The 23,533-nt window shown below is 37.7% G+C and overlaps 1 protein-coding gene across 1 annotated transcript in view; it reads left to right on the top strand.

Annotated features, from left to right (window-relative positions):
* LOC140454438 (M1-specific T cell receptor beta chain-like) overlaps window positions 1-22,738 on the top strand; it is a 70,094-nt gene extending 47,356 nt beyond the window's left edge. Inside the window, exons 3-7 of the mRNA XM_072549171.1 lie at window positions 5,882-5,917; window positions 19,480-19,824; window positions 20,439-20,459; window positions 21,690-21,796; window positions 22,323-22,738. Of these exons, the coding sequence (XP_072405272.1) occupies window positions 5,882-5,917; window positions 19,480-19,824; window positions 20,439-20,459; window positions 21,690-21,796; window positions 22,323-22,349 (536 nt within the window). The 3' untranslated portion in view covers window positions 22,350-22,738. The remainder of the gene's footprint in view (window positions 1-5,881; window positions 5,918-19,479; window positions 19,825-20,438; window positions 20,460-21,689; window positions 21,797-22,322) is intronic.
* Window positions 22,739-23,533: the final 795 nt, after the last annotated feature.

A 23,533-nucleotide genomic window follows, 5' to 3' on the forward strand; every position in this document is an offset into this window, starting at 1 on the left:
GCCTCCAACGTTCAAGTGAAAGCAAACTAAACTTGTCCAATCTCTTCTCATTATTGAAATCACAATTGTCCTCATAACTAATTTGTTCAATGCCTGTTTCATTAGCTCAAAGATAGAGTCATAGAGAATTACAGTGCAGAAACAGACTCTTTGGTCCAACTCATTCATGCTGACCAGATATCCTAAATAAATAAAGTGCCATTTTCTAGCACTTGGCCCAGAAGGCTTTTGCCCAAAATATCAATTCTCCTGCTCCTCAAATGCCACCTGAACTGTTGTGCTTTTCCAGTACCACACTCTTGACTCTGATCTCCAATATCTGCAGTCCTCACTTTCTCCATATCCCTCTAAACCATTGCTATTCATATACCCATTCAGAGACTTTTCAAATGTTGCAATTGTACTAGCCTCCACCACTTTCTCTCGCAGTTCATTCCATACACACACCACTCTCTGCGTGAAAAAATTGCCCCTTAGGTCCCTTTAAAATTTTCCCCTGTCACCCTAAAAATTTGTCTTTCCCCTCTCACCCTAAAAATATCTAGTTCTGGACTCACCTCTGCCGCCCCCATTCCCCCTCCCCCCCCCCCCCCACCCCAACTGACAGGAAAACCTTGTTTATTTACTTTATCTATGCCCCTCATGATTTTATAATCTTCTATAAGGTCACCTCGCAGCGTCTGTTGCTGTAGGAAAACAGCCCCAACCTATTCAACCTCTCCCTATAGCTGAAATCCTCCAATCCTCACAACATCCTTGTAAATTCTTTCTGAACCCTTCCAGGTTTCACAACATCCTTCCGATAGGCGGGGATCAGAATTGCACACAATATTCCAAAAGTGGCCGAACCAATGTTCTGTACAGCTCAACTCCTATGCTCAATGCACTGTCCAATAAATGAAAACATACTAAATGCCTTTTTCACTATCCTTTCTACCTGCAACTCCACTTTCAAGGAATTATGAACCTGCACTCCAAGATCTCTTTGTTCAGCAACACTCTCCTGGACCTCCCTGTTAAATGTATAAGTAGTGCTCTGAAATGCAGCACCTCACATTTATCTAAATTAAACTCGATCTGACAGTCCTCAACACATTGTCCCATCAAATCAAGATCCCATTGTACTCTGATATAACCTTCTTCGCTATCCACTACACCTCCAATTTTGCTGCGATCTGCAAGCTTACTAACTGTATCTCCAATGTTCACATTCAAACCATTTATATATGTGATGAAAAGGAACGGATGCAACACAGATCCTTGTAGCACACTACTGGTCATAGGCCTCCAGTCTGAAAAGCAACCCTCCACCACCACACTCTGTCTTCTACCTATAACCTGCATACGCTTTGGACCTCGGTCTGACAGCATTCTGGGTCCTTTGTTGGAATGTATTTTGTTCTTCTTTGTTCTCGGCATGATATCTGAGGAGGAGAATCGCCTCTCCGATCATCCAACTGTCTGTTAAATACAGAAACACATTGAACTTATTATTGCAAAACGCATTTTCACAAGCTTAGAACGTGCATTCATTGACCCAAACGTGACAGTTAATAATTGGCAACAAATTGCCTTGTTATAATTACCAGAACCAACGTGATCAAAACATCATAGGAACCTTAAATCAATCATTTTTTGACATCGAGGGGAATCAAGAAATATAAGGGACATGTGATCCAAAAATCAGTTGCGTTTGAATAGCTTCCCAAAAGAGAGTGGAGAGGTGGGATTTTAGGAAGGTGTTTACACTCACAGGAAACATAGGTGAGAAAGACAAAAAAAATTACGCCACTTATCGTCCATCTTTCGCTCATGCAACCAATATTTTTGCTGAAACAATTGATTTTAATTCATGAATCACAAATGAGTTGCGTCTGCATGGCTTTGTTTTTGTGAAATTGTGGATTTCAAATCTAATGTTTTAGCAAAACTCTTCGCTCAAGAGAAAAAGCCACAAACCAGTTGGGGATTTTCGGTCAGCTGGAAGATGTGTAATTGAATTACTATTTGTGTCTCAGTTAGTTACTCAATCGCCTCTGAATCAAATTCTCCCAGGTTTACTTTCCATTCCGTAAACTTCACCTTAAATATCTTCTAATACACCTATTGCAGCGCGGATGATGATTTGCATTGTGGGATGGACTTTGCTGATTTTTTTGGAGGAAGCACAGACAAAGAGAGAGCGCGCGCTGCAATGTCGAAAAGTTGGCTTCGAGGAAGAGCTCGTGTCGAATGGCCAGCACTAGGAAGACTCGTTCTTGCAAAGCGGCAGTATTGAGGGAGAGCTGTATAATTGAGGGTTAGCACAGGGTGGACACCGTACTGCGAGACATTAATAAAGCAGCACTGTACTGTCAAGGATCTGTACAATGGGAACGCTGCAACATAGTCACTGTTTTCTTTCTGGTAAATAAAATATCGCTGTCTGCTTTCTTAAAAGAGTCACAACACACCCAATGCACAATAATATAAAAAAGGTAGTGCGGTACCCCGAGTGTCCTGAGCCAATAGCAAAGAATTTAATTATGTCCATGTTTAATCTTAATGCAAGTCTCCCCCAACATCTTGTCCCATCTCATCCCTCAGCTACCGACGTTTATTTCTGGTTCATATCTTTATTCACTTTTTTTCCTTAAATGTATTTATGCTGCTCACTCCTATTGGTAGCCAGTTGAGCGCTCTCACCTCTCTTTGGTTAAAAGTAATCAGTTCTCCAAACTGAAATTGTCACTGGATTTGGAACGTTTATTCTGCTTCCCATGCTGACTTCCTCTAACATTTTTGTTCATGTTTTCCAGCATCTGCAGTTCTTAGTTTTATTGAAATTATTGTTGGCTATGTTTGGAGGCCTCAAATTCTGGATCCCCACAAATGGAAACATTTTCCACCCATGTGTCCTATCAGAACATTTCAACAATATAAAGAGATCTATTAGCTTATACACCTAGCGAACAGAAAATGTATACGTTTGCAGAATAGAATACTAGTCTGTCCTTACTTTCCCTTAGGCATCACATCTCCTTGTAAATACTTTCAGCACATGCTCAAAGCCTCTGTATCCCTTTCGTAAAATTGATACAATACGCGTCCACGAATTCTAAACGCAGATGCAAATTTTTCACTGGTTTAACAGAACTGCTGACAACAGCTCTGTTGTGTCCGGGGAACACTGGGCAGGAACAGCAGATTCATACTTTATGCCATACTTGAAAAAAGGAAATGAAAAATGCACTTACTTCAGTGACTTCACAATCACCTTCCTCTGCAAATAATTTCGAGCCCTTGGAACACTTGTTCATTTAAACGTTTTCTTTTCTTGGAACTTCCGCAACCTGGAGCCTAGTGCTACATTTGATGGTGTTTTGAACAGAAATAAGGAAATGGTAGATTTTGTGATCTCGGATGCAGGTGGATTATGACTTAAGCATTTTGAAACGAGATCATAAAAATAACAATGCCACGTGCATCAACAGAGCGCGTGGGCAATGAGAAGGTTCTTCATTTTGGAGACATGGGGTGCTTAGTAGAGGTAGCAGTGGACATGATGTAATGGATAAACTACAAGCATTCCATTAGAGTGAAAATAACGGGCACCTCCTGATTCTTAGCAAGTTGTAGCTGAAATGAGAACAGTACTACAGACGACAGCAACATACGAGAAGGCCTGAAGACTAGAGGAATAAAGTGAATTAAAATAGAAGAAAGAAATAATAGCTGAATGCCCTTCTCCTGTTATATTTGTAATAGTCAAAAGCCATGTCCAAGAGGGCCAAGGGAATGAATGGATATCCATGGTTTCCTATGCACCAGCCTGAATGGGAAGGAGTGGCAAACTTCTGTTGCTCTGGAAAAGACTCGAGATGGGTTGAATTCTTGCTATTCCAGATCATGGCTCCAATGGGGTGAATGGGTCTCCTGTTGCTGCGTGAAAATTCGGGGGGTGGGAGGGTGGTGGCGGGAGGTGGAGGAGGGTGAACAAACTCTGGTTTCTTTGAAGCTGGGATGAATAATTTGAATGGTTCTCCTTCTGTTTCCATGTCACTGGTACAGCAGGATCAGTAGTGTCCTCCTGTTTCCATCCATAGATGTCCAGGCAACGAATGACCACCAGCTGTTTCTATGCAATATCGCTTCCTCTCACATCCGAAAGATTTTTCCCGGTTTTCAAGATCTCAATCTCATATCAGACCACGAGTTGAAGAGGCGGGGCCTTTTTGTATGAGATTATATTACCGTGGGGACAGGGGGGACACGGTGATACATTGTAATCCAGTCTCTGTACAAAAACCTCCCTTTACAAGTCTCTCGGGACCAGCAAAACAGTAGTGATAGGGGCGAGAAAGCACCGACATCCTGTGGCGATAATGAACGGAACTGAACCCTTTTCACCTCAGAAGGCATTCAGATTGTCCGCTAACGGTATTTTTTAGGTCAAATGGTTCATTTAGTGGCAAGTACAGAAATACCCGCCACTCTTTGCCCTCAACACCTCTCCAGTGCCATGACCGATATTGACCTTCATTCCACATTTAAAGAAGAAATGTGGTGATTTATCACAACTCTGTTTGAGGGATTTCTTGGCGAAATTCAATTCTGGCGATTTCCTATAACGCTCACGTTAGGGAAATATTCTGTCGCATTTAAACTGCTTTGGATGTCAGTTTTGATGGATTAATCCATTTCTGTGACGGAATTGGGCAATTTTAATTACAAAGAAAGGATTGTTTTTTCGTCTTCCAGCTCAATAAGGCATGTTAGGGAAATGGCTATTCCAACTGCTTCAATACAACAGGGATGAATAGGCAGTACTCTGAATACAGTTTAACATCCCCTTGATTAATGGTTAATTGTAACCATAAGGGTTAACATGATTTTTTTTTAAAAAGATCTGATCCCTAGATCATTCCCAGAATTCAATCATTCCGGACAAGTTGAAAGCCATGTTTAGACACAACCGGAAAAGAACCATAAAAAAACCCATGGAGTCGTGCAGTCTACGTTGAAATTCATGTAGTTATTTGCGGCATTAGACGGATTGGATACGGATTACGACGTAAAGAAGTGGCATTTTTGAGGCTTTTTAAACGTGCTGTAGTGTCACTGTGTGACAGATGCGAATTATTTCGGGCAAGGGACGAAGCTAACAGTCTTGGGTGAGTCCGTATTATTTCTGGTGTATCTGTCTTAAGTGGCGATGATTAGTTTTAAAATTTCTGTCCGCTATACCATGTGGCTCTTGAATGTTGAACTGAATGTTGAACGACACAAATTCTCTCAGTTGGAGACAGTTGCGGGGAGTGTTCATGATTTATAATTGATCATCGTGCAGGAAGCATCACTTATTTTGGCGACGGGACAAAGTTAACCGTTTTGGGTAAGTTTTCTGTTCCTCCTATTGACCAAAATATACGTTGACGACTAGTTGCTTAGACTCAGCTTGTATTCCCTCAAACAAAAAACATTCGTGGTTCAGAAAAACGATCCGTTTCAGGTGATTGCAAGTTTTTGTAGAATGGATAAACTATTTAGTCTGGTCCACATGGGTCCAGGACAATTCAACTTAGAGCCAGATTTGATGTGAAATGTCAGAACATTTTGTTTTCATACAAAAAGGAGTGGAAATCAAAATCTGTGCCCAAAATGTTGTTGGACCTATGGGCTTTCAATATGGTATTATTGAGGATTACTGAACCAATTCTTTAGATACAAATCGACAATAATATAAATGAATGATGAAATAGCCTAAAAGGATGAGTGACCACCACATGGCCAACATTCCTGTTGATTGTAGGGGCCGTAAATGCTCCAAAAAGTAGACATAACGAGCCGACTTGAGGAGGATTTTGCTTTCGGCTCGTACCGCTGTGTACTAGTTATGAAGCTTACTTCGGAGGAGGGACAAAATTGACCGTTTTAGGTAAGTAAATGTATTTCTAATACTGGAGAAAGTTGGTCCACTTCTTGAATCATGCTAGTTGAGGGAGTGAAAGTTTAGGAAGTCGGCAGTTAACTTTTTGTTCCGTTTGTGAAGACAGAGTAATCACTGCGGCATTATTTCTCTATGGAAAAGAAACCTGAGAGGGAAGATAGGAGAGGATCTTCCAAATAAACAAAACAATTAACAGTGTCCATGCAAACCTAATGTCGGAAAAACCCAGCTGATTAACTAATGTCCTTTAGGGAAAGAAATCTGCCACCCTTACCTGGTCTGGCCTAAGTGTGATTCCAGACCCAGGGCAAAGTGATTGACTCTTAAATGTCATCTGGGAAACTGACAATAAATGTTCCCGTCCCATGATTAATAAAAAAAAGACATTTTTTTGGGCCGATGAAGATTAAACAAGAGGACGCATTCACAGACGAAAAAATGTTAAATTGAGATCTATTAATACAGTTCTAACCTATATATTGTGAAAAATTAGTGTACGTTTTACAAAGATAGATAGTTTTTTTTTAAAGGACGCTATCAGAATTGAAAGGCTGTAATTATCAGGAGAATTGAAACTCTCTGGCTTTTTGTTCCTGTTATAGTAACGATAAGGTTGAAGAGTGACCTGATAAGTGTTCAGATCTTCGAAAGGAGTTGTAATAGCCCAGAAGTTTTCATTAAGTGGTGTGTGGTGATGTGGAGCGGGGTGGGTGGGTGGGTGGTGTTGTCCAGAAGAGAAGTTAGAGTTGTGGGAAAAGACGGGCAGGATGACCATTAAAATTCCAACTGAAAATTCCAGTGGAAATTCCTTCCCCAGAGCGTGCTGATAACTTGTTACCTTGCGGAACGAGTTGGCGTGAATAGCTTAGATTAAGTCAAAGAAAAAAACATATGAAGGAACGAGGAAATGTTAATAAACAGTGATCAAGGATTATTACCATTTATAGACGACCTATTTAGAAGTTGCCAATTGAATTCCATATTGTTGTTAAGTTGCTGTATTTGTATACCTTGAAGCGTCCATTGTCTAACTGAACTTTTCTACTGTGACATAAAACTACCGGAGCTAAATGAGTTACATTCTGCCGAAAGATTCAGAATCTTGGTTTGCAGCATATTAACTAGCGGACATCAAGGGATGATCCAACTAATGTCTTTAAAATTCTTGCAAGATTCGCTTACATCGATAACCATAAACTATTTACTTTATTTACTTAGGACGAATAATGAACGATGTGTTAAACCTTAGAATTGGCATGGGATTCTTTAAGAATGATGTGTTTTTTTTTCATTAACACAGAGAGTCCTTGAAACTCCAAATGCGCAACCCCGAGAAAATTGTTAAAACAGGAGGGATTTGGGAATGAGTGTGAAATATTCTAATTTGTAACCGATTGAATATGTCGGCTTTAAGGTTAGACAGGGACAAAATAGAGATAAGCCTAATTACTTATTGGAGCAAACTCGATTGAGAGAATGTACCCACTCTCTCTTCCTATAATGCCATTGTCCTCATGCATCCATTCTCGTTTGGTCGTATGTTCTTCCCCTTATTGTTTCATGTGCAAGATCCTCAGGAAAACTAATAGTAGGCACCTGAGATGTTTTAAAACAGGCATCAACCCCTGTGCTCTGCTGATATCTACTATTTCGGGGCTGGGACTAAAGTGACTGTTTTGGGTAAGTTCACGTTGGCAGATGCATATCACTGAAAGAAGTAGGTTACATCAATATATCTATGAACTTACCTACGTGCGTATCAATCTGTCTGTCTTTCTGTAATTCAGATTGTCTGCTTGCCTGTCTGTGTATCTACCATTATCTGTCTTTGTACCTCTGTTAGACACCACGGTATTTTTGTACTGTTGTTTAGCAAAGTGCGAGCGGTTATAGCAACCCTCTGCATTTTGGGGACGGGACGATTTTAACGGTTTTGGGTGAGTTCAATTTCTTTTTTTGCAACGAAGTTAGAATGGCATGTTTTAAATAGAGTTAAATGACCACTTACGCGGAAGCCAGGGGAAATCTTTCAGTACTGTCAGGACTGTAATCTTAGGCAAGGGACATGCAGGTCCACAAGGAGGAGGTCTATTGAGAAAGTAATTCATATCACTTGGAATCATCCTGGTGAATTGACGGGCTTAGATCAGACTGCTGTTACCTTTTGTTATCCACAAACCACGTCAAAGATTGGGGATATGGTGGAATTTTGCCCGGAGACTGTTATGCAGTGTTTTTGTGGTATGACACATTGGCGTGTACAGGTGGAAGTCAACCCTTGCATTTTGGAGATGGCACAAAGTTGACTGTTCTCGGTAAGTCAGTTATTGTTCAAAGTCATCCCTCATCAATCGGTTAGCTCAGTCGGCTAGAAGAATGGTAACATTCCCGCATTGGTTGATGCTGCCATAAAGAACTTTGCTTTTAATAAACCCGCTCAAAGCTGTTATTACACACCTGTGGAGCAGATGGGATTTGAACCTAGGTCACCTAGCATCAGGAAAGGGACACTATCATTGTGCCACAAGACCCCTTCCCAGACCGCTCCTTCTCAACCTAACTCCTGGCCTGAGTCGTGCTGGCTCCTGTTTTTAAAAAGCGCCTGCCGTTCTCGGGGAGCTGATTTTCCCGGGTCAATCTTTAAGTATTGAAACTCTGAACCTATTCATTGTAATAAATTCAAAGGAAGGGCAGAAACAATGGAATTTAGAAGGGCATACATTTTCTTGAAATTTTTTTAAAAATCGCTAACTAATTTAACATTAGAGGAAATGTGCGTGGGCATGAATGAGACATGAATTGACAACAAGGTATTTTGAAAGAAGGTATATGACCGGATTAAGAACTCGGTTCCTCCAGTTTGCTCCACAGCTCATCAAGATTAAATTAATTTGCCATTGATTGAAATCGATTCTACTCCATATTCTCTACAACTCTTAGTTCAAAACTCCGCCTGGTAAACATTGAATATAATGATTCAGCCTCCCGAGCTCTCCAGGAAGAGAATTCCAAAGATATGCCGACCTATGAGAGAAGAAATTAATCTTCATCTCAATTTCAAATGGGCAGCCACTAACTCAGAATTGTGCCTCAAGAGTTCGAAATTACCCACATGAAGAAACATTACCTCAGCATCGTCCTGTCAAGTCCCAAATAAAACATCCTAAGCTTTAATAAAATCCGTTCCCATATCCTCAACTTCCAGTTGCAGTACGACTTATTTTAATTGAACCTCTATGCCACTGCCTGGACCTCAATTTATTGACCATCCCTAAATGGTTTTGAACTGAAAGGCAGACTCTGGCCATTTCAGAGGAAGGTTATTGTCCAGTAAATTTCTCTTGGTCTGTAAGTATATCTAGGCCAAATCAGGTAAGGATGGAAGATTTCCTTAGCTGAAAGATACCAGTGAGTCAGATGGCTACTGACTGTAATAGACAATGGTTACATAGTTGCCATTAAATTAGTTTATAATTTCAGATTTTATGTAATCAAAGCTGCATGAGGATGGGAAATTAAAGACATAAAGCAGTAGAAAAGATTTCAAGACCAGATTAAAAGTACAGCAGATAAAGATAAAGAGTTTTAGGTTAGAATAACATAGTAAATAACTTAATGGACTGACCTGTAAAGACTACAGAGCGTGTCATGCCATGTCAGGAATTTATGACTGTACATTTGCTGCTGGTTCTAAACTCTTGTGTTGGTTAAGTGATATAGAGTCAAGTTGGCTCTGCAGAGCAAAGCAATATAAGAGAATATTGTCCTTTTAAAATCAAAAGCAGTTTTAAATCTAACTGTACAGCCGAGTGCATAATATGTGAACACAATCAAAACCATACCCTTGCGCAGATTCCAAAATTGTATGCTTCCAAATGCCATATTCAAAATTTGCTGAACCAAATTCAATTTTCAGCATTATAACTGATATGAACTAACTATCCTGAATATCACAGACTGATTGTGACACCCTTGTTTCAAATGCTCCTCCATTACTTTAATGTATTGATAGTTGTGAGACAGAAGGATAAATAAATCACAAAAAAAGTCAAGAGGTTTGGAATGAAACATTGTTGCAAGTTCATTAGTACATTCATTAGTAAAGTTAAGAAATGCAGTTGTACCTAACTTTCATAAATCATGAAATACGTTCCAACCGAAATAACGTATCTGCTTGCAGATATGGCTCAGAAGAATGTCAAGAGGTTGCACAAAAGATTCATTTAAATGGTTCCAAGGATGAGAAAGTATATTTGAGAGTTCATAGCAGAGAAATTGGTATTATGCTCCTTAGAATTTAGATGAAGTTTCGACTAAAGTCTCAAAAATAGTGAAGACTCTGGATGCATAAAATAACCAGGAACAGTTTTGTCAGCAGAGGTATATGTAACCTAAAGTAATTTTGTGAAATTGTGAAGCATATTTTTCCAGGCAGCATGTTGTTGTGATCTGGAAACTATTGCATAATAGGGACATTGAAGCAGTATTTAAAAGGAAAATTGGTCTAACATTGAATGAAGAAGATTGCATCCAGCAAGGAAACCAGTAATAAATGGTTATACATTTAGAAATATTGGAGAAATGTCTACAGTAGAGTTTAGGAGCTTAATTACAAACTGAAAGTATAAATTTGTGAACTATAAATGAAACATTTGTGAAAATTCGCTGAATAGGCTTGAATGGAATTTGTCTGAAATAGAATCATAGATACATATGACCTGCAATAGGCCATTTACTCCATTCAGTCTGTTCCAGCATTCAATATGATCATAGCTAATTTGTGACTTAAGTCCAAATATCCTTGCCCAAAACCTGAATATGTGTTGACAAAAACAATTAGCCTCAGAATTAAAGCTTCCAAAAGATATTTCAACAACTGTAACTTGCAATTGAATTTTATTCCTGCACCATCGTTTGCCTATGGAAATGTTTCCCAAATGCACTCCTGATGGTTCTGACCCCAAAGATTCGATTATGACCTTTGAGTACTAACGAGCCCAACCTGCAGAACTATTTCATCTCTACCCAATATATCAGTCCACTTCGTTATCAGCTCCCTACTAATTTTGTAAAATCTAGTTATCAAGATCCTACTTAGCGTCACGTAACATTTGAAATACATATATAATTTAAGGAAGGTAAGCAAGGTAAGTATTTTACACAGGGAGGTAGGTGCCTGGGAAATACAGCAAGAGGACGTGGCAGAAGCAGATACGAGCAAAATTTAAGAGACATTTAGACAGACATATGAACAGGCAGAGAATAAAAAGATACAAACCACTTGGAGGCAGATGGAATTAATTTAGAATGGTATCATGGTCAGCACAGATATGGTGGGCTGAAGGGCCCGTTCCTTTGTTATACTGTTCTATGCTCTATAATTCTAATCAATCAACTGCTTTCCCTTGAATGCCAATAAGCATTGTGATGACTGAGTAGCAGGGCAAATTGTTAAATTAGCTACATAAGGGAGCACAACAAAAGGTTAAGAAATCATGAACTGAGTGGAAAGAGACATGAAGTGAAAAACATGATGGAAAATGTAATCAGTTTAAAAAATCGTTTTATTGATATTTCCCGTAACAATTTACCGTCATTAGTAATTAAATCCAGCACGAGCAATGGTTACATTTTTGGCCCAGAAACGTTGATTTAGATTCTCTTAAAAAATATCATTTTAAAAATACTGAGACCACTGCCGGTTTAAACAATTTGGTGGCGTATTGTAATGTTTTGTGATATTGTGAATTGAAATATTGTAGTGTTTATATTGCAGTAGCCAGTTACTCTTCAGCATTCAAATTAGAAAATATAAAGCTCCGTGTACTTTAGAAAATATGCATGTAAAGTATTATTCCAAATTAGGATTTTATAAAGGGAATGTTGACTATGCACGATTTACTCTTCCGTGGAGACATCTGGACTGAGAAGACAGTATTTTAAAATTGGAATTATAGCATTTAGAAGTGAAATCCAGAAGCATTATTTCACAGTAATCAAAATAGAATTCGGGATCCTTTCCCCTACAAAAAGAACATTGAACCTTCATGATTAAAACTAATAGATTTCTAAAGCACAAGGGTATCAAGGGATATTGCAAATGGTGGTTCTGCTTCAGGAACTGAAACACATCCCAGCCGAATTGCCTGTTTGTATTAGAAGTTTTTAAATGGGTGTTTAACATTGTGCTACAACAACAACAACCAATTATATTTTGGTGAAGGCACTAAACTGACAATTGCAGGTAGGTAAACGTAAAATACATCAGTGGTTTAAAATATTTGCGACTATATTGTATCATTTTTCAATCTCCAGTTACTTACCTGTGATCTCATTTCAGTTAGAATATTGCAAACCCCAACTGACATGGTAAGGTGCATTGCATATTCATAAGGATGTTTAATTTACAAATATACTTTATTCATAAAAACTCTCTCTCGCTGTCTCTCTCTGTCTAAAATACATAGTCAGAAATGCGGTTCAGTTCTGCATAGTAGCATATCAAAGAAACAAACAAATATTGGCGTTTCAATCTATCCAAATAAACGAAAGTCATCTCTTGCTCGAACCAGATTGTTTTTTACATGCATTTGAGGCACAGGGAAGTTTGAGGCTCCGGGAATTGAATGGTGGAAATTGCTTCTGCCAATCTGTTCCAAGGAAACCCTTCGTGACTGTGAATGTACCAGCTAACTGTTGGTGACATACATTGGGAGAACAAACTTAGCTTCTCCAGTCTCTCCACATAATTGAAACCAAATCACAATTTTAGCAAAATCTCATCTTCTTCTTCCAATTTTTTGACATATGTTTTATACGTGATGCCGAGAATTGGACACATTACTTCTGCTGAGTCCTTATAATTAGCAAAAGATTGAAAGGGTTATGAAGAACAGATGCAAGAGTAGAGTTTAGGATGAGATCACTCATTATTGCATCAAATAGCAGAGCAGGCTTCAGGGGCTGAATTGACCACTCTGCCACCTAGTTCTTATGTTCTTATAACTGAGTGGCCAGTAGTTTTATTGCCAGGCTGCAGGTTTTCTCTTATCTATGAGTTCAGTTTATTCATGTGGTGTCCCAGGTCGAAGCTATCATTTCTAGGTAGGTACGCAATCTCAGTGTTCAAAGTTTACATGACTCCAAGTATTCAGTCCTCGCTTTGAAATTATCCACAGACCTCATAAACTGAAGCTAATACTGGAAAAAATGTATTGCAAGATTTATATTTCACAAAGACACCGTTACTAAGCAAGCAGATTATAAGATTTCACCCATCTGAATCTATCTTGCCTCTTTAGAAAATTGTTAAGAGTCACCAGTATTGGCTTGGATTCACATTAAGGTGAGACCTGAACAATAATGCCACATTTCCACTCCTAAAGCAAATTAGTGAATGTATTAAGTTTGCTATGGCATCCTGAAAACTACTCATTCTCACTTAGTATTTAGCGCAGAAGGAACTAATTTGATCCATCTTACCTTATCAGTTAACTGCAAGAGTTACCCAGTTATTATCACTTATGATTTCTCGTTATAATCAGCAGTGTTTTCCTTTATCCATGATTCCAACTGAAAGTTATTGTCAAACGTGCTTCTGTTGCTACTATAGATGATACATTTCCAGTCATAACGAACCCAGTAGTTTTTAGAAAAATGTATAGCATGACCTGTAATTACTTACTCACCAACCAATGGAAACAATTTTTCAACTTTTATTCCATGTAAATCCTTCATAATTTTGAAGATCTCAATTAAAAATGCTTTTAATGTTCTCTTCTCTGAGGAGAACATCTAGGCTCGCCATAATAACTGAAGCCCCTCATCCTTGGTACTAACTCTGGTCACCCTGTTCTCATGTACTCTCCGTATACTTTGGCATATTTTATTGATATCAATATTTTTTTCTAACTATTTCTAATATAAACACCAGAAATGCAATTCCAGTCGTGAAAGCCCCAAAACTGTTTGAATGAAAAGGTCAAAGTAGTGCTTTCATTTAAATCACAATTAAAGCAATTACAAATTCGCAAATTTTTTTTGCAACAGATGTTAACTGCACTACAAAAATACAAATTACTTCATTGGAAGTACAACTACATTTTCAGTGCCAGCGGAATTATTGTGAGTGTACCTCTGCTTACTTGCCAATTTCAAAACTTCAATTGCTGGTTCCAAACAATTAGTCAACTGTGTAGTTTCAGGAACACTTTAATATGTTTCTGGATAACGAGGAATATAAGTAAATTGATTTTGGAATTTGGGCTTCTAGATTTTCAGGTCTGGATATTATGAATTTATAAGATTTCTGCACATCTCCAATTCAGGTCTCTTGTCCATTCCCCCCTCCTTAACCCTTCCAATAAAGCCCTTGCCATCAGCTGCCCTAAACGTCTAAACTCCACAATTATGTTCCTAATTATTTTTATCTCTCCCTTGCTCTTCCTTTAAAAATAATATTTAAAAACTTTTAACACCTGCCCTAGTGCCTTGGGAGGATATATTTTACTGCATCAATGGCACTATATGAATAGATATATATTTATTTCTATGCATTTTCTAAATTTGGGTGAGGCAGTTGTTTCATTTCCTTGATTGCCACATATTCAGAATAGTGCCAAGATGTTAGAGAGAGGCAGGAAACATTTATGGAAATGCTGCCAGCACTAGGGGACTTTAGTTATGTGGATAGACTGGAAAGTTGCAATTTTTAAAATTCCAACTTATACACAGTAATATTTTGCTCAAGGCCTTCTGGTCTACTGTGGCTGGTTACAGCTTGAGGTAAGGGTGAAATGTTGTGAATTCACATTTGTCAATTTCAGGTTAACTGGTTCAGAAAGAGATTGATTCTCAAAATTACCATCTTGTTTCAGCATTTCTATTAAGTTGCACCATTGCAGCATAGTTTCCTCCAAGGCAAAGTGTTATAGTTTCAGAAGATGTTAACCCATTAACTAGGCAGCTGGTTTAAATCTTCAGTAGTGATGGAATGCCTCACTATAGAAGATCGGTGTTAAGGAAGGGTTAATGTAAGACTGATACTAGAGAGTGATATATGTTGGAGAAGCTGTCCTTCAGCTGACACATTAATCTGAAACTCCATCAGTTATCTCTAGTAGGTGGAAAGGAGCAGAGGACAAAAGTGAAGATGAAGGAATTCTTTCCCAATGTCCTGAACCAACGTTTACTGCTTGAGAAAAAAAAATGTGGTTGTTTATTAAATTGTGAGGTCTCAGCTCTAGTTCAATGGTTGATGTGTGAACATAGTCAGCAGATTTCAATGTTTCTGTTCAATTGTGCACACTTGGCTTGAACACGTTATGGATTTATGGCATTGTTTTCTTCTTAAATATTGCATCATTTAAATGTAAATATAACTAGAAACAGTTGAGTTGTTCGAAATTTGCCTTTTAGCTTGTGTAGTTCTCCAAAATCCAGTTTTGTATTCCAAATCCAGAGACTGAATTTTCTCAGCATAGACACTAACTGTCACAATCGCAGATGATTTTTATTTTCGGGTTGCTGTCTTTCACTATAACTATGTTTCACTGACAGTCACTCAGCTTACTACTGTCTGAGCGCTAAGATCTTAACAATCTAAGAGGAAAGAAAAATGCCTTTATGGTTGTAAAATGTTCATTACACTGGTAGATTGCACCATCGAAAAGTATACCATTCAGCCCAACAGGTGAACTCTAGCATTTAAACTCCATGTGAGTCCAATCTTAGTTCTTCTACTGTAACCCAACCATATAACTTCATTATTTGAAAATTCATTCATGGGATAAGGACATCACTGATAAGGCAGCATTTATTGCCCAAATGACAGTTAAGAGTCAACCATGTTGCTGTGGATTTGGAGTCACATATCGATCAGACCAGGTAAGGATAGCAGCTTGTTTTCCATAAAGAACATTAGTGAATCAGATGGGGCTTTCTAACAATGACAATGGATTCCTGGTCATCGTTAGACTCGTATTTTCAGATTTGTTACTAATTGAATTCAATTTCCACTGTCTGCTGTGGCAGGGTTCAAACCCTGGTCCCAAAAATATTGTTTGGGTCTCAGGATTAACAGCCCATCGATAACACCACCAAGCCAGTGGCTCCCCGCACTTTTAGAATTGATCTCTTTAAATAGCTTCTATTGACTCCATCTATACTCATTTTCTCAGAAATTCACACAAGTAAAAATAGTGAATTTCACATTCTCACCACCCCATGAGTAAATAGGTTTCTCTTGAAATCTCCACAGGATTTATTGCTGACTGTCTTACATTTAGGATCCACTCACTTTAGACTCCATTTTTCCTCCTTCGAAATTTTAAACCAACTATTCACTCAGCTCTCTGTACACTGTATTCATTTCTCTTATATCGAGAACTGCTGTTATGAAAGCACATTATGCCATTTCTAAAGAGCTCAGCTTGTTCAGTCCAATTGCTTCCAACAGTGGTTTGGAAGAATCATTGGTTCAATTATTTTCTAAGACAGAAATGGGTAATATTCTAGATTTTAGATGTCTGAGTGTTAATCAAGACCTATTAATATTCCAACATCAATTACTTTTCATGGAGATGGAGCTGACTTTTGGTTGTGACTTTGAGCGACTTTCCCACCTGATATATGCTATAGAATTACATTCAAATAAAAATAAGGTCAAGTTGCATCAAACTTGAGACCATTCGACCCATCAAATCTGTACTGACCCTCCAAAGAGTGTCTATCCTGTAACCACATGTGCCATGGCTATTCCACCTAACATGCACCTAGCATGGTCAATTCATCAACTATCTTTTGGACTACTTGAGCAAAACAGAGCAACTGGTGGAAATCCATGCGTACACTAGGACAATGTGCAAATTCTACATACGGCATCAAACACAGTTTTATGTTTCTGTACTCTTTTCAATACTTTCACATCCTGCCTGAAATGTGGTGCTCAGGATTAGAACAATGGTCTTATACAAGTTCAAAATAAATCCTTGCTGAAAAACTCAGTGCCTCAATTAATAAAACTGAACACATTAATTAGCTTATCAACTGCTGTCTCTGCCGTGCTGCCTTTAATTTCCTTTACAGATATACACTAAGGTTTGTCTGTTAGGACACAAGTTTTAACATTGTATCCTTTATTTGATACTATACCTCCAAGTTCTTCTGACCGTGTGTAAAACTTCATTTCCCAAATATTCTCCCACTGCACCAAGTTGTCTATATCCTTTTGAAGTTGCACACTATCTTCCTCACAGTTCACAATGCTGTGAAGTTTCGTATAATCTGTAATATTTGAAATTTTCTCCTGTACACCAAGATCATATATCCTTTGTATTATGTATATATAGATTATTTAAAGGAAAAGATTCCTGATGATTGGCCTGAAACTATTAAAAACATAGAATCCCTACAATACAGAAAGAGGCCATTCAACCCATCAAGTCTGTGCTGACACTCCAAAGAGAGTCTATCCTGTAACCATATATATCATGTCTAATCCACCTAACATGCACATACTGAGATTATACAGGGCAAGTTAGCATGGTCAATCCATCAACTATCTTTTGGACTACTTGAGCAAAACAGAGCAACTGGTGGAAATCCATGCGTACACTGGGACAATGTGCAAATTCTATATATGCAGTTGCCCCAGCCTGGCATCGAACCAGGGTCCCTGGTAATTATGTCGAACCCCAAGTGCATTTGCAAGTCTGTTATGCAGTACTACATCAAAGGCTGTCTAGAAGTTGATATACACCATGTTGTCAGCATTGCCCTCATCAGCCCTATTTGTTACCTCTTCAAAAAACTCCAAAATGTCAATTAAATGTAATTTTCCATTAAGAAATTCATATTAGCTTTCTCTAAATAATCACATTTTATGAGTGCAACCATTTTATGAGTGCAACCAGTAATTTGCTACAATTTATTGTTTCTATATATTGCCCTAACACAGACGTTAAGATGGGCAGCTTGTAGTTGTTTGCCTTTTTCTAATACATTTTTCATGAAAAGTAATTTGCCTTTTTAACATATGTTATTGGATTTATATCCATCACAAAGTCATGGAGAACTTTCCAGTATTTTTTGTTGAATTCTCCAATCTCCAGGCACCACCCTAAGACTAAGAACAACAGAAAGGAGATCAAAGGCCCTTCACTTTTCTCTTCACTTAACATGTTTCAATGCACCTCGTCTGCTCTTGGTGCCTGGTAAACTTTGAAAACATATAACATAATTCTCAATTGAATATTCTGTTTGATATCTGTTAAGAGCACATAATTAATTCTTCATAATAATTTGCATAACCTTTTATAACCTAGAGAAGTCCTTTTATTTTGCTGTAACTATCACTTTCAAAAAGTTGCTGGTGCCTGTTCTAGCTTTCCTTTGAAAATACACCATTGTTTGAAAATACACCAGGCTTTCTGTCAATCTTTGGTTGCAATTTATGCGTTCCAGGTCTAGTTGTTATCAAACATCATTAAAATTGGTTTTCACAAATTAACTATTATTACTCCAAATTGTCCCTTGTCATTTTCATTGTAACGCTAAACTTTATGATACAATGATCACACAACTCATTTTAATCTTTTCCCACTCACCCTTGAGAGAGGCCCACCTCTCTCCCAATAATCAAATATGACAGTTTTTTTGTTTGCTTCCTAATTTCACTGAAAACATTCTGATGTGGAAAATTCTGACACACCATAGGAACTCGTAACCTTCTCTACCCTTTACACTATATTCAGACAATTAAGGTTCCTATTGATACAATTCTATGTTTTGCTCTTCCATGTAATTTCCTTGAAAATCTTTATTTTCCAAAAATCAGTGGGTTACAGACCATAAGATCTTTTTAAAAACTGTATTTGATTTGACATGTACAGCCTGAGTTGGTGACGGAAATAAATCCAGTAGTACTATATATTATATGTGTATACACATTTGTGTGTTTGTGTGTGTCTGTGTGTGTTAGAGATATTCTATAAAAGTCTAATTACTTGATTTTGGGGAATTTTGTTATTTTGTGAGACAAGGGGTTGGGTTGGCAGGGTTAACTTGGTATCTCTACCTACTATCATGTAAGAGACAGAAAAACATCCTCATTTATTGGAACAGTTTATGGTTACATTGCTGGTCACAAGATGTAGAAAACAGCTATGAGCAGAATTAGAAATGTCATCTACAGAGTAAAAGATGGTTCAGTAAATTAATAATAGGTTTGACCAAAATTCAAAAACACTTTCAAATTGACAGGAAAACATTTTGAGTTTAGGACAGAATTACACTACAGTTAGTTACCAAGAAAAAGATCAGATTTGAATTCTCAGTGTTTTGGTTAAAAGGTACAAAAAATACACAACATGCAAAGAGATTCAATTGTTTATTACTAATATGTAGCATGATGTCAAGAAAACAGACAGCATTATTTTGTATTTTACATTAAGCTAATTGTATTATGTAAAAATAATGTACTATTTTAAAATTGCAGATGATTCTCAATCTCACACGTGTTCTTTTTCTTTATCGTTGTTTAATTCACACAGAACATGATCCTAAGAATCCTATCATCACAATCTTTAAACCCTCACCAGATGAGATTAAACAGAAAGAGAAAGCAACTGTGATTTGCCTAGTAACTGACTTCTATCCTGACAATATCAAAATCCACTGGTTTCTGGATGGCACTGCGATATCAGCGACTGATGAGAAAATTCAGACTGATATCAATTCTATGTTCAAACCTGAGACAAAGACCTACAGCATCAGCAGTCGGTTCAGATTAAATGCTCAAACCTGGGCCAAGTCTAAAAATATTGAGTGCAAAGTGGAACATTATTACCAAGGATCACAACCGGCAAACCATTCAGAAGTTTTACCCATTAATGCTGGTATGTGCTTGTGTTAACCCCATATGATTTTAATTTTAGCTTCAAAGAATACTGGAATGTTGATTTAAACAGTGTCTGTGCTCTTATGAATAAGAAAGTGAGTAGATACATTTATAGATAAATAAATAACCAGCTAAATAATTCAAAAAATAGACAAATAATATAAAGTTAATGGGAAATAATGTTCTAAAATCTTGCAAAAGCAGCATCAGACTCTATGCAGACTGACATACAACTTATAGAATCCCAACAGAGTGAAAAGAGGCCATTTAACCCAATGAGTCTGCATCAACTGTCTGAAGAACATCTTACTCAGATCTAGCAACCCCATCTCCCTGATGTACCATGGCTAATTCAACTAGCCTACAAACCACAGGAAAATTTAGAATGGCAAATATATTTAACTTGCACACCTCTGGATAGTGAGGGAACCTTGTGCAAGCATAGGAAGAACATGTACACTCCACAAAGTCACCCAGGGTTAGAATTGAACCCATGTCCGTGGTGCTGTGACGCAGCAGTGTTAACCCATGGGCCACTGTGTGATGATCTACATCTGAACAATCACTCGAACAAGTACTCTGATGCTAATTTTTCTATTAAATCTCTTTCAGAAATCTGCGGCATCAGTAAAGGTAAGTCACTACATCCTTCTACCTGCTTCTGAATATCATGTTTTAAGAATAATATGAACAATCTTTGAGGGGGTGTAAGGGGATTATCTACATTGGATCTAGAAATGGGATTGTTACCCACAAGGTTAGGCTGGCGAAACTAAAATAGTTCTCCTTTGTAATAAAGGAGATTGAGGGGATATTGAATGAAGGCGTATGAAATGCGATAAAGATTTTGATAGCATGGACAAAGAAAATCTGCTCTTTTAACTGATGAATACACGACTTTAGGATTTGTGTGAGAAATGCAGGAAAACTGTGAGAAAATATTTTCTTTTGTGAGAATACTAATCAACTTGCCGATGTGGGTAGTGAAACAGAAACAAACAATTATTTCCAAAGGATGACCACTTGGAGCAATAAAATTCCAGGTCTATGAAGATAGAGTGAAGAAATCAGGAAGATTGGTTTCTTTTACAATTTAATGAGTCAAATGGCATTCTTTTGTCCATGACATCTATGACTTTAAATAGTCACAGTGCATAAATGGCAATTGTAAATGTGTTATTGTAACAGATATTTCATGCAAATAATTGCATCCCAATAAACTTCTTTTTTCAAATGATGTAAGTTTGAACTGCAGTCACTGCAGCAATATGAGAATTATAATAAGCAACTTTCACAACACAAACTCCCACAAACTGTAATGGCCTGATAATTTGTTTTGGTAATTTTGGTTGAGAGGAGTATATTATTCCAGGGCCCTTGCAGAATGTCATAATGTTACTAGATGCTTGACATCTGCCTCAGAGGAAAATAGATCAGTGAGTCAATGCTTCTGCACAATTGTGTTTTTCCCCCTCTACTGACACTGGAAGTAGGGCTTAAGTGACCAGAAGAGAAAAATGCTCTACATTGATACAAATTCTCATGCCTGATACGAGCTCTCAACACATGCATTTCTGAGTTCCAGGTTTAAATATTTCCTCACATTTAGAAGTAAATATTCATGCGATTCCTACAGTGAATAAAGGTATTCAAAAAGTAACATGGTACATCACTGAATAATAATTGACATAGAGAGATAGGCTAGAGGGCAACTTCTTGCATCAAAGGTGGACGTATTCTATTTTACAGCTTAATTTTACATTGAGACCCTAAAATAAAGATATGTTTCTTTTGTTAACAAAAACAATTCTTCCTTCAAGAAAACAAGCATTTTAACAATGTTCATTACAAATTTCTTTATAGAAGTGAAAATGCACAGCATGGCAACAGGAAAATTGACATATCTGATCTTGATTTGCAAAAGTGTCTTTTATGGAATATTCATCTCAATACTTGCTTGGAAAACTAAGGTAAAGTTAAACTCAGTAGACTTATTAAAGAATGCATTCTAAGACTTGGTTATTGATATTCATTCATAGAATTATTTAAAAGTTTTAGTATAGAACATCCCATTCTGCCCAAATGGTGCCTTCCAATGTTTTTGTGAGCTTCGTCCATTTCATTCACCCCTAGCAACGTGTCCCTCTGTTACTTGGCACATAATTTTGCTTAAGTAGCCTGCACCATTAGAGCATCCACACGATTTATGGTAGGGTGTGAGACAAAAACTCTCGGGCAACTGCAGGAAATTGTGCTATTGTTATTGTTCATCGAAGGTTGCCCTTCAACTGAATGGCTTGCTAGGCCGTTTCAGAGGGTCAACAGCTTTGCCATGGATCCACAGTCCCATGTACGTAAAGATGGCAGATTTCCATCCCTGAATTATATGAGCTAACTGAATGCAGCATTAAAGATAGTTTATCAGAGTTGCCTCATTCGGGCTGCATATTTATGATTTTATTACAATCACATCATCAAATTTGTTTTTGTCATTAGACATCTTCCAGCAAAAGATTTGACTGATAAAAACAAAGCAATGAAGACAATGAACAGATGAATAGCAGAACGTATGGGAGAGAGGAAGAAGCAAGAAAAATAAATATTGTGTTTATCGATGGGATGAACTTTATCTAATTAACTCCAACCATGCCAGTGTAAATATCTCCACAATGTCACCATGGGAGATGGGTGGAGAACATTTATGCCTTGCCTCACTTTTTCCTGCTGAAATAAATCCTTTCAGAGTCTTGACGCTTCCTTGTTTTCCTAGTGTCTAATTAGGTTAAGATTTGAAGTTTTCATAATATTTTCCCTTTTTTAGATTACTTATTAACCCATAATCCTTAAAACTTTATAGAGAACCATAGAACTCTTAAATCAAAACAGAAAGCTTTACACTTTACACTTTTCCTTTACACTTTTCCTTTTGTTCAATGTTTAAGAAATAAATAGAAAGTTTATACAATGAAAGCTAATGTTTGTCATTATTATTTCAGTTCTTCCCTCTTCACCATGCTCAGCATTCTAAACATGTTCAAACTGTGGAGTCAAACTGTTGATAAATGTTTGTGGCCCTAAGTCTATCTGAGCAATCCAAGATACTGAGTAATGATTGGGGCATGCAACTGAAGTACAGAACTGCCATGATCAAATTGAATATCACAAAAAGTGCCTGGCATTTAACTGTTGTGGAGTAATGGGTACCAGCGGGGTAATTCCTTTCCTCCTGTTGCAATGTAACAGGCCTAATGAGATTGAAAGATTTTTGTTTTCTGTTTTAATATGACCAATCATGTCTTCGTGAAGGCCTCTAGGCAAGTGTATTGTAAAAATTCATTTTGGGCATGGGATTCGCTGGCTGAGCCAACATTTATTGCCTATTCCAATTTGTCTTTGAGAGGATGGGGTGAGCATTTTTTTTGGACAGCTGCAATCCTTGTCCTCTGGTAGACACACAATGCTTGAGGGAAGGAATTTTAGGATTTTTACCCAGCGAAAGTGAAGGTGTAGCAATATATTTCCAAGTAAGGATGGCGAATGGATTGCAGATGATGGTGTTACCATGTGTTTTCTTCTGTCGTCCTTCTAGATGGAAGTGTTTGCGGGTTTTGAAGGTGCAATCTAAACATCTTAGTGAATTTCCATCTTGTATTTTGCAGATAGTGCTCACTGCTGTTACTGAGCATTAATGGTGGTATAAATGGATG

The sequence above is a fragment of the Chiloscyllium punctatum genome, chromosome 29 (genome assembly GCF_047496795.1).
Source record: "Chiloscyllium punctatum isolate Juve2018m chromosome 29, sChiPun1.3, whole genome shotgun sequence".
NCBI classification, from domain to species: Eukaryota; Metazoa; Chordata; class Chondrichthyes; order Orectolobiformes; family Hemiscylliidae; genus Chiloscyllium; species Chiloscyllium punctatum.